Here is a 13000-nt window from a genome sequence, read left to right on the forward strand (position 1 = left end):
TCGACCTGGTGCGCTTCTCGTTGACCTCACCTTTTGCGACAATGTGGGCCACTACTCGACGCCTAATTTCGCCAAAAGTTTTGGGGCGATTCCTGATGAGCGATTCACTAAAGGGTCGTGGCACGATGCCCTTTCTGAACGCGTGTACCATCATGGTCTCGTCCTTGGTATTTAGCTTCACCACTTGTGCCCCAAAGCAATTGAGGAACTCCTTCAGGGACTCTCCCTGATACTGTCTTACTTCGAAGAAATCGTAAGAAATGGGTGGGGGAGCCCAATTTGCGATGTACTACTCTTTGAATAGCTTAGAAAGTTGCGCGAATGACGTGACGTGGCCATCAGGGAGGCTGATGAACCAATCCATCACTGTCCCCACCAGCTTGCTCATGAACAGCTTGCAACGCACCGCGTCGGAGTCCCCAACAACAATCATCTGCATATGGAAGGCTGTGAGATGAGCCTTCATGTCCTCTACATGGCTTTGGGCCCCACGAATGTGGCTGGTATCATGACATCCATGATCACCTGCGAGAACGGCATGGGGAAATCCATGGGTGGTGTCGTAGGCTCTTGATCTTCCACTTCACGCTCCCCTGCCTAATTGCGCAAATCCCTGCGCAATTTCTCGTTGGCTCTTTGCAATTCTTCATTCCTTGATAGTGACACAGCCAGATCAAGCTGGATGCGTTCTTGATCCGTTCTTGATGCAGCCACCGTTTCTTGGAGAGCATGCATCGTTTCCACGATCTGTTGCAGGGTGAGGCTCTCGCCTCCGTTCGGTGCAACAGATCATTGCCTCGTATTTCTCATCTTGATGGATCTTCCTCTTTCTTGCGAATGGGATAGTGTTTTAAATCATGCCCAACGGTGGGCGCCAAATGTTCTTGTCAGTTGACTCGATTGCCTTCGTACGTCTACGACGATCACACACCCAATTATTTATGCCTTCGTTCATGCCTTTCTTCGATCAAACACTTGAAAATGCAAAGACAAAGGGCGCCCTAGAGGCCGTTTGCACTCCGACGCTCAAGTTAGTATAGCGCTAGGAAACACCAAAAGTAAGTTGTAAAGAGCTCTCTATGTCAACTGTGTGTGTATCAGCGTAAAGCTGCGTAAAACTTGTGTACCTTATTAGGTTTGATACTACCCTTTATATACTCTAGGGTTTCCACTAACCATAATTAAGGTTACTGAGGGTATGCCTTAGTGCCGCTATCACCCACTCTTAGGGCAATCTAGCACATAGGGCTCCCTTACTGGAGTGCAACCTCTGACGAGATGACCACCTAGGTACCAACTTGTGCACCTAATCTCTAGGGCCATGCGTCCTGGGAGTGCCCTAGCTGTTCATGTGCCATGCATGCAACTCACCCCTGGAACGTGACCATCACGGGTCGTATCTCTTCCAGTGGCTCTTTACTTGTGTTACGCCTGAACGCGTCATCCACACCGCACGCATGGACCCCTCGTGATCTAGGGTTCTTTCTAACTGATAACTGGTGTGTGGTCCGATGTCACATCGCCCTCACTATATTGCCAAGGACACATCAGTATATCCTGGTGATCGACGCCTGGCCACTCCTCGGCACCTTGGCTCACGTGTCTTACAAGACACCGGCCCACGCCGCTCGTGGGACCCAGTTTACGTGGCCCCATCATCATTACTAGCGGTCAACGACATTCGAGGACTGGTCAGTACAACCATCATCTTCACCCTCCCCGCACACTATACATAAATCTTTCCACCACCACGATTGATATTTCAAACGAGTTTGGCTTCTTCCTAGTTCTGAGCCATATTTGGATACAAGAATATCTTTCTACTTCCTTTTTAAATCACTCATCATCTGCCAAATCCATTTCCCCATAAGAGCAATGCTAAAATTTCTTATATCTCTTATCTCCAGCCCACTTTCCTCACGGGGTTTACATACATTCTCCCAACTTACCCAAGAAATAGACATGTTGTCTTTGCCCCAAGTGATCGAGTTGTGCCTTCATCCGTTTGCAATTTCTTTAGTGGAGTGGCGGAAGCATCAATGAAGGAAGATGAACAAGGAACTCACGTAGAGCTTGTGGATTCCTTGAAGGTGCATGCTAGGTGTGGAGAGTGAGTGGTGAGGCCATCTCACTTGGAATAGGTGAAAAATAAAGACTAAATGTCTATCCTAGAGAGGTAGGAGACAAGGAGTGAAATTGACACAATTTTGGCAGCAATTCACTCTATATTAATCTTGAGAAAATCATGACCCAAGCACATCCTTTTATAGCAAAGGAAGGCTGGATTTTACTAGCCAAATTCAAATGAAAAGAAGTTTGAAATTGGCGCCTATTTTTGGACGTAGAACATGGAGCACTTGGAACATGTGATGGAAAACATTTAGCACATGTAGCATATGGAATATGTGGAAAATGTGTACTCTTCTCCATAGCTTAAGCATAACCGACCTTGGTTAAATTAGGTGTTTTAGAAACCCTAATTTAACCTAGGTTGGTTTTTAGGTGCCAAATTTCATCTAAGGAAAAATTACAAATAAAATCTCTTATTCTACTTTGACAAAAATGAAATCCTAATCTACACTAGAGTTATGGCATTTTAAACATATACAAGAAGTTTTCCCTGTCATCAGTAGCAGTGTTCCAATCTTCTTGAATCTTCTTGGCCATGACTCTAGTGGTAGGCCCGGATCTTCTCTTTGCTGGGCTTGCATTTGGGCTTGTCCTTGGGCCTCTTCCATCACCAAGCCAAAAGGAATCTTCTTTGTATACTAATGATTTTGTTACACACTGATACCAGAGCTTTGTAGAAGGATAAATAGAAGAGTGGTATGGCTGTAAAAACTGATTTAATCAAACAAATTCTTCCTGCCATAGATAAGAATGTTCCCTTCCAGGAACTTAGTCTAGCATTAATTTTGTTAACAACTGCCTCCCAGAACTGTTTCTTCCTTGGATTGCCTCCTAGTTCTAACTCCACTTATTTAAAAGGGATCATCATAGTATTGCAATTCAAAGTTTTAGCATAGGTATCAAGGTAGTACCTATCAACATTAATACCTGCTAACTTTGATTTGTAGAAGTTGATTTTTAGACATGAAACAAGTTCATAACATCTCAGAATCACATTGATAGTAAAAACATTAGAGAAGGAATCTTTACACATGAATAATGTGTCATCACCAAATTGTAACATACAACATTTGACTTCATTCCTCCCCACCTTCACACTTCTAAGCATATTCTTTTTGGAAGCTTGTCTCACTAACCCAGCCAAGCCTTTAGCTACCAGAAGAAAGAGAAACGGAGCTAAGGGATCTCCCTGTCTCAACCCCCTAGAAGGTTTAAATTCCTCCGTAGGACTTCCATTAATCAAAACAGACACAGTCGACGACTTCAAGCATCCTCTAACCCACGTTATCCATTTATTGTGGAAACCTAACCTTTGTATCATATCAAATAGGAAGTTCCACCTAACCGAGTCATACGCCTTTTCGTAGTCCACCTTCAAACAAACCCCACTCCTCCAGATTCTCCTTATCTCCTCAACCACCTCATTTGTCGTAAGAACGCTATCTAACATTCCTCGATTCTTCAAAAAAGTTTATCGATTCTCGTTAATAACCAAAGGAAGAACTTTCTTCATACGGCACGACAACACCTTAGTGATGATCTTATAGATGGCTCCCACAAGGGAGATAGGCCTGAACTGATCAAGCATGGTAGGCTCCCTCACTTTAGGCACTAGTGCAATAAAAGATGCATTGCACCCCTTCGGAAAACACTCGTTTCTCGAAAAGATTCCATCGCTTCCAAAATGTCGGTCTTAAAAATATCCCAGCTATTCTTGATGAAGTTGAAGTTGAACCTATCCGGACCCGAACTCTTTGAACCTTCACATTGCCAAACAACTTCTTTCACCTCTTCCTCTGTGAAGCAAGAAACCATTCTTAAGCTAACCTCCTTAGGCAATGATTTGTACATCACTGAACCGAGACTTACACCAATATCATGTGTAGTCGTGAACCTCCGTTCAAGCGTATTCTTAGCTTCCCTACGAACAACTTCCATCTCCTCACACCATTGGTTATCAACCTCAACATCTTTGATCTTATTTTTAAGTCTTCTCTACCTGATTGAAGAATGAAAGAATTTATATTTGGTGTCCCCATACTTGAACCAGTTTGATCTAGATTTCTTCTTACAAAGGGATTCCAACTTCTTATCAATCATCCTTAGCTGACTAAACAAGTCCATTCTTCTCAGCTGACCATTCACCTCAAGATCATTATTGTCATCTTTAACATCGAGATCTTCAATATCCCTCAAAATTTGCTTCTTCTTAGAGTCAAGACACCCGAACACATTTCTATTCCATTCTTTAAGGTCAACCTTAAGCAAATTTAATTTATCTTTGAATTTAGATATACTATTCCCCTGCATGTTGTATACCCTTCATTTCTCCTTCACAAAGTCCTTGAAACCAGGCTCCATCAACCATGCATCAATGGTCCTAAAAGGTTCAGGACCCCAATCTTTGACCGAAGACTTCACCACTAAAGCACAATGATCGGAAACCACCCTCGGTTGTATATATTGCTTGCATGATGGCCAAATCTGAAGCCATTCTTCAAAGACAAGAATTCTATCTAATCTTCTTTTAGTTGTGCCATCTGATTTATACCAAGTATATTTTTTCCCTACACTTGGTAATTCCACCAGAAAATTCTTTCCAATAAAACGATTAAAGCCAATAATCTCCTTTTTTTACTAGAACTACCTTTGATCCCTTTCCTTTCATCATCCCTTCTAACAACATTAAAATCACCACAAAAGCACCAAGCCATACTTTGATGTGAACTCTTTAAATTTGTCAAAGCTTCCCATTTAGCAAACTTATAACTTAAGTTACATGTTGCATATACATTAATCACAATACATAAGTTGTTTGATTTAAGGTGTTGTCCCATAAAGCCACTTCCTACTACATGCTTGTCATATCAGAATGCTTCCTTGTGCCACAAAGATAAAATGCTCCCTGCTCCCTTTACTCCTTTATGTACCCACCCAACATTGTTATCCCCCATAACAAAAATCATCTATTATCTGATATATTAGACTTTTTGTCTCTTGTAAGCATAAAAATTTCGCACCCTCCTTAGCAATAATGTATTTCAAGTAGCATGTTTTAGTTGCCCCTATACCTCTAATATTCAAATTGACAATAATCATAATTCACGTTCATGGCACCCTCTCTAGACAACTTCTTAACTTCGGTATCCATGACCTCCAAACCTTCCAATTCTCTAATGACCACCTCCTCATCTTCTAAACACTTCATTCCCAACTATTTACCCAACCCCCACAACTTGACAGATTCAACATCATTTTCTTCTACCCTCAAACGATTATTACATTTTACAATATCACTATTAAATTCGGCATTAGAGCAAAGGCTTAACATGGATGAAGAGCTAATCCCATAGTGAGCAGTTCTGAGACCTCCCTTGGACCTCCACCGTGGACGTACAAATGTCACCCCCAATTCCCATAAAGCACGTAACCTTTGAACTCTCTCTGGCGTTTTGAACCCTTCTTCCATAATTTCTCCTTCCTTCCTAATACCGTCAAGCCTCCTCTCTAGCCGTGAGTTGCCCCCGCCTTCTTCTTCCCATAGGTTTTGATTAATTCTAGTATGGGAATCGTTGTCACTAAACTTCGTTCTACCCTCATTGTTGCCACTACACATTAAACTGCTAGGTCAGGCTTCTTCTGTTTTGGTCGAAAAAATCACCTTTCCACTCATGCTACTGGATACAATCTGCATCGTCTTGATACTTCTGGTCCCCAACAATGTCATTGCACCTTCCGAATCACCTAAACGACCTTCCATCTCTCCATTGGCCTTACCGGAGTTGGACGACATCTTCTTCGGCCTATTTGTCGCCGTCGATGAAACCGCTGCCATCAATTCCTCTAAGCAACCCTCATCTTCTCTGCCCCCACCTCCCATGTTCTTTGGGCCCACTGACCTTGCATTTTTGTTTTGGGCTTCACTGTTGCAAGAATGGGCCATATTTTTCAGGCCCACTCAAGACAATTGTACACCTTCAGCTAGGTTACACAAGGAGTTTTGAATAAACAAGCAAGTTGCGTTGACCTGTTGTACAACTACTAAAGTTGCCCTTTCATCAGACCTTACTTCCTCACGCATTGCCTTATTTGGGACAGAGGATCCGTTTTTTTGTTGACACACCATATCTCTTTGAAAACATTCCTCCAAAAGCTTATGTTTTGTCTCTAGCAAGGCACAGGCTTCACCTTCCTCCTCGGCCTCCTCGACACACCGCATATAAACGTTGGCATCACCATTTTCGCCCCCCTCTTCACATGATCTTGACGAGAAAATCGTTTCCTCAACAAAGGATTTCGAGGACGAAATACTTTATAAAGATGTATAATGACAAACAGAGCATTTACACACTCCTCCCCCTTGTCTCAGGTCCTCTTCAACTAAATAAATATTATAAAGTTGCCCATTAATCTGAAAGGCCTTTGACATCTCTACTTTACAGGACTTCGGTAAACGTACCTGGATACAAGCAAATTCAAGGTTCTCCCACGATGTTGTAGCGTCATCAATGGCTACCAACGACGCCACATCTCCAACCACCTTTCATAGGCAATCCTTGTTCCACAAAGATAAAGGTAGTCGATAGCATCTAACCAAGACTATTTTATGGCCCGCCACATATGATTCAGACCAAGGTTCTATGTCCTAAAAAACACTTACAAACCACTCTTTATTTAACTTAATTATATCCTCCATCTTATGCCCTTCCTTAGGTGTTAAGAGAACCATGTTATCTCCCATACATCTCACTTTAACTCATCCCCTTTTACAAATTCTTCACGCAAAAGATCGTAGTTAAGATCAGAAGACATCCAACCAACCGCACTAGAAGACATCCACGATAGAACTTCAGATTTAGATTCAATGATAAGACCTTTCCACTAATCTTGTGAGGTTTTTCAAACAGCATCAGCGTAAGATTGTTTCACGTAACGATCCTTCGAACATCCTTTCCTTTCTTTTCTCTCTAAACCTCCTTACTCTCTGCTTCACGGGTTTATGAATGTATTGTTTTCTGGCCATTCTGGTTGCATTGGATGCACCACCTAGTTGTACATCCCCTCCTCTCCTGTATCTATGAATGTTCACATATAACTTAATATTGCCTATGTAGATTTGATCCAACTGCTTCTCCAATCTAACCTCATTTTCCACCTTAAAGAATTTCACAAAATCGAATCTTCTTCCCCACCTGTTGAGACGTCTTGAAATAAACATCTCTTTCACCCTTGCCCATCTCTCAAAGATCTTTAGCATATCATATTTCCCATAATTTGAGAAGAAGAACGTAGAGAAATTGTTCGAAGAAGAAAGTCAGGTTTCCGCCAATGATCTTCCCTCACCCTCCGATCCTCCCTCGCTCTCCGTCAACTCTCCCTCATGACCCCATGACATGTATAAATAATCATAAGGTATATAATTAAAAAAAAATATAGTCTTATATGTTGTTTTTTCCTATTTGTTATACTTAAGAAGAAAATATGATTTATTTCTTAAAATAACAAGAAAAATGTTTATTTTAAAAGTAAGCAAATTAAACAAACAGATAAAAATATTAATTTTTTATTTTATTTAAAAAATACTTATTTTAAACCCTAAACTCTAAATAAACAAGTTAAACAAACCAACAATATAAATAGTTTGGGACAGATCTTTGTGTTATGTTTTTTAATATATATATGATTGGTAGTGTCTAATTTCTTTAAACACTCTTAAATGCAAGATCAGAAATTATATCAACATAAATGTATTCTTTATCATATATATTTCTTAAACAATTGAATTATTGTTTTACGATATTCATGATATTCACTATTAGAAAATTACATTTAGTATCAGTAGTAAATAACGATGAATTTGCATCACATACACGGTAAACTCTAAAAGTATGGATGTTAATTCTCTAACATCAATTTTTGAAGACCGACTTTATATAGTGTTGACTTAATATCGACTCTATATATAGTTCTGACTTAGACAATGTTATGCCGACTTTATGTAGCGTTAGCCAAATTGACACTATGTAGCTGAGCCATCAAATTTTTTAAAACTATGTAAGTTATGCCATGCAAAAATATGTTGGTGGATTGTTGCTTGACATTTACTTTTTCCGGGTATGATGCCAAAATCAATATTTTTCTACATTTGATTAAATGTTATCTACAGTCCATAATATTCTAACGTACAAATCAAACAAATTATAAAATAGACATCAATTTAACCGACATAAATTAAAATAAATATTAAAATAGATTTCATTAGCGTCAACTTAATTATTAAATAAATATTTAAAATATATTCCATTTACGTCTATTTAAAATATATAATAGTTAAAGTGACACTAACTTAAATAAATATAAATATTAAAATTAAATAAGATTAAAAATGGACTAAACTAATATTAACTCTAACATATATAACTTTTTTATTTTTATTTTTTAAAAATAATATCAATTAAGTTGACGCAGAATTTATATATAATAAAAGAAAACTAATTTTGTAATAACTTTATATTTTTTAATTTAATAAAAATAAATCTAAATTATTTTTATCTCTTATAGTAAATTAAACTGACCCTATTAATGTGGACTAAATTGACTCTAACAATATTAAATAAATTATTTTTGTGTGAAAGCTATCTTATTATTTTCTTATATTTTTAAAATAAGATTTTTATCAGACTTTAAAAACAAGCTTACCTTTATCATCATAACATAAGGCCGGATGATCACTCCTCCAAAATAAAGAATTAATAGCCCAAATATATATATATATATATATATATATATATATATATATTACATACATAATTAAGTATGGTATCCATAAAAAAGTAGAAGATCGATTATTTTGTCAACATATTCTAAAGATATGGTGTAACTAATTGTAAATGCATCAAGAGTTGTGATGACAAATATTGATGCATGCTTTTGTGGCTACCAGTGAGAAGTTAGGGAATAATGTGCCGTTATGAGTGGTTCTAATCAGCATATGAAGTGAAAACTCCATTGATGAATGAAATTATGTAATAGAGATTAATCATTGATAAGTCCAGAAAATACTCTATAGGTAAAGATATATTCTTTTATTCGAAACTCCTGTAAAATATGGGAAACAATATGGCCAGCGTTGAAACACTAACTAAATAATGAAATCTGGGAATATAACTTTGTTCACCTTCTAGATATTTATCTCACATTGTTTAGCCATTTTCAAAGATGGTGTCTTAAAGGGAGATTACCAGAATATTTTTTCTTCTTTCTTTTCTCTAAGCTCATCCATATTCCACGACACTTGTTATTCCCATTTCATCAACCATGCACACCTAGATACCATTCCTGTCTGAAAGGTTGTAACATCACTTGGATTAGTTGAGTTCACAAAATAATATATATATATATATATATATATATATAAAATAGAAGAATGTTACTTTAATAACTACACATTCAAATATACCCATTCATAATTATGATTGATTTGATTAATATAATTTTAAAAGTCTTTAATTTCAATAAAAAATTATTTTTCTTTTGCTGTATTATTGTTAACATATCAACATTCATATAAATATCTACATCTACACATAAAAAAAAAAAAGAATTGATACTCTTTTTGTGCCATTAGTGTTCCCTATATATGTTAGTCTACTATATAGCTTCACCTTGATTACAAAATATTATCATTTCAAAGACAAGTAAAATGGCTCAGAGGAATATATTCCATCGCTGGTTTCTTCCATAGTTGTTCTTCTTTGCTTCCTTTTATCTACCATGGCTTCCTTGCTAGAGAAAGCTTTCGGCTTTGAAATCTCTTCGTTTATATATCGCCTTTTTATCTATCATCATCAAGATCATCATCATCACAACAAAGACGTCCACAGAAACTTCAACATGCCAAAGAAGGGTCGACCACTTTCCTTGCAGGTTCGCTTTCAACGTTAATTATTTTGTTTCTTTTCCTTGATCATATTGAAAGTGGAATAGCACCATATATAACTAATATATATGTATATATATATATATATATATATATTCTCCTTGGTTATATGTTTCAATCTTTCTCCACCCAGCGTTTTTTTCATTTCAGCACATGATCTTATGATGTTATATATTAAATAAATATTGGAACGATGAAACCGATGATTTCATCTGGGTGTTCAATATTGTGATGTTAAATTTAATCAGAATTTGGTTTTAATGATTATTTGGAAACCTGGAAATTTTATGTAAGGTCTTGGATTCGAACTTACTGCAAAAATTAATCTTTCATCGGTACAAGAGAAAGCGATGTCATACAACATCTCCCTTTTGATTAAAAGATTGAAGGTGAAGAATAAAAGAGAGTAAGAATATGATTTATTATAGGACAGATTAAATGATCTTGTCAGACAGAAGAAGTAGAAGAGTGAAAAAAGTGACTTTTCAGATCAGTATGTGAGAATATATGAAAACAACCATCAGAATTTGGTTCCTATTCTCAGATTTTTTTCTGTTTTTGCAATAGTGCATTTTTTTTTAATAAATTTCCTTTTTTTAAGAAAAATAGACAAGTCATATACCATATATGAACATTTTAGAGTGAAAAATCATATATGATTTCAGTGTAAAAAATAAAGTCGTACATAAGTATCACTTTGATTGTATTTTTATATTTAAATCGTGCATGATCCACTTAAAATTAATTTTAGATTTAATTAAAGTTATTGATGTTATATAAGTTTTGTATAATAAAATTGACAAAGTGTAAGTTACGATTTGCATGTAGAGTATTTTTTATCTTGTATCTATGATAAACCACTTTCACTTTAAAATTGTTTACCCATTTTCCTATATAAGAACTGTTTTACCTAAAATCGTAATTTATGAAAAAAGTTCATTACTTTCATGAAAAAAGTCATATATTTTTTGTTGTACTGGTCAACATATTTTGATTTACTTGCTTTTAAATGGTAATTACTTAACAAAAATATAGCGATTGAAATAAATTATATGGCATTTACTTTTTTAGAGAGGTTTTGGTTGTTAAAGAATCAGAATAGGAAGTATGAGCAATATAGTTAGGAAAAAAGTGAGATGCAAACTGAAATGACTCGTGAGATACTTATTCCTTCCAGACAGTTGAGCTGAAAGTAAGGATGTGCTGCACGGGCTGCGAGAGAGTTGTTAAAAACGCCATTTACAAGCTCAAAGGTATGTCTAATTTTATTTTTTTTTCACAATTTTAGATTATATATGTATTTTCAAGAAAAATAAAAGAAAGAATAAGTTTTTTAATCAATTAAGATAATTAAATATAGTTTGTCAAAATGAATAAATAGAAACTTTCATAACATAAGCTATATATCAATTTATTAATTTATTCTATAAAAATCCTAAATACTCAAATGGGCTAAGGAAAAAAGATAGGAACATTTGGACAGGACAAAAACATATTTTTGGAATTTAATATATATATGACTATACGTACTATTAAGATAATTAATGCTAAAGTGAATAATGTGAATTAATAATAATTTCTGATTAAATTATGGCATTGAAAGTCATAATATAGTATACTCTGTTTTTATTTTATTTTGAAATTTGTATTTTAATTTTGAAAAATGATAGAAATTTGGGATAAGAAAGTAAAAACCCAGAAGATAATATGAGTAAATCAGTTAGCATAAAAAAGTCATTTTGTGACATGTTGTGAAGAAGAAAAAAAAAAGTGAGTGAATGTGAGTGATGGAAGAGTTAGAAGAATGATAATAGGTTGTTGAAATTTATAGGGATTGATTCGGTGGAGGTTGACTTAGAGATGGAAAGGGTGACTGTTGGAGGGTATGTTGATCGGAACAAGGTGCTGAAGGCCGTGAGGAGGGCAGGGAAGAGAGCAGAGTTCTGGCCATACCCTAATCCACCACTGTATTTCACCACTGCTGATCATTACTTCAAAGACACCACCCATGAGTTCAAAGAAAGCTATAACTACTACAGACATGGCTACAACCTCCCAGACAAACATGGCACCATTCATGTCTCTCACCGAGGAGATGACAACGTTAGCAACATGTTCAACGATGACAATGTCAATGCTTGCTCTGTCATGTAATTACTACCTTCTACCTAATCGCCAAAACTTTCATCACACTTCATATGTAAATTTCCACTAATTGCTATCTATATAATGCATCAAACTTAGTTCCTGCTTTTGTAAATAATGTAGATTCAAATAAAGAACCAAGTTCAACATTTCATGTCACAATTATATCTCGCAACACATGCACACACAGATTTATCATTACTAATTAATAAAAATAAGAATAAATACATACTTCTTTCAACATTTATCTCTTAATTTTATTACTTATTACTTAAATAAAATTGAATATCTATAAAATCCTTATTTATAATGATCATTTGTTTATAACTGATATTTTAATAATTAAATAGAAAAATAAAATCTACGGTTACCAATGCACATAATAATTTATAACATTAATTTCTAATTAAAATAAACAAATACTATGATTATTAAAATTAACTATATTTCTAAAATTGTTACTGTTAAAAAGTAATTTTACTTTTATAGGTAGGCATAAACTTATGAATTATTTTAAATTTAACAACGTAATTATTAAATTATCATGTTTAATTATTGTTTTTCTTAAAAGTTATTTTAAAACTTAACAAAGTTTTTTTTAATATAAAAATACTTTCATGTTAGGCATTACTATGCAACTTGGCAACTCAGCTAGGCTGATACCTCAAGTAACAACAATCATCTATCATCACATGAAAAAAAGAAAAAAATATTATTAAAAAAATAAATAGAAAAAATATGGGGGGACTAGGCCAAAATCCATATGTTAACGAAAACGATACATGG

General features: G+C 35.5%; 1 protein-coding gene across 1 annotated transcript; it reads left to right on the plus strand.

Moving 5' to 3' along the window:
• Nucleotides 1–9797: 9797 nt before the first annotated feature.
• LOC137828636 (heavy metal-associated isoprenylated plant protein 30-like) lies at nucleotides 9798–12363 on the plus strand. Its single transcript, XM_068635292.1, has 3 exons — nucleotides 9798–10056; nucleotides 11247–11322; nucleotides 11901–12363. The coding sequence occupies exons 1-3, from the start codon at nucleotides 9904–9906 to the stop codon at nucleotides 12221–12223; spliced, it is 552 nt and encodes a 183-aa protein (XP_068491393.1). The 5' UTR covers nucleotides 9798–9903; the 3' UTR covers nucleotides 12224–12363.
• The last annotated feature ends 637 nt before the right edge of the window (nucleotides 12364–13000 follow it).

Source organism: Phaseolus vulgaris, chromosome 7 (genome assembly GCF_000499845.2).
Source record: "Phaseolus vulgaris cultivar G19833 chromosome 7, P. vulgaris v2.0, whole genome shotgun sequence".
Classification (NCBI taxonomy): Eukaryota; Viridiplantae; Streptophyta; class Magnoliopsida; order Fabales; family Fabaceae; genus Phaseolus; species Phaseolus vulgaris.

Bases quoted from the DNA above. Each gene is read 5' to 3' on its own strand.
- LOC137828636 (XM_068635292.1), top strand. From the start codon at position 9,904: ATGGCTTCCTTGCTAGAGAAAGCTTTCGGCTTTGAAATCTCTTCGTTT. The intron at 10,057-11,246 runs GTTCGCTTTCAA...TATTCCTTCCAG, and splicing joins GTCGACCACTTTCCTTGCAG to ACAGTTGAGCTGAAAGTAAG. The intron at 11,323-11,900 runs GTATGTCTAATT...TGAAATTTATAG, and splicing joins CGCCATTTACAAGCTCAAAG to GGATTGATTCGGTGGAGGTT.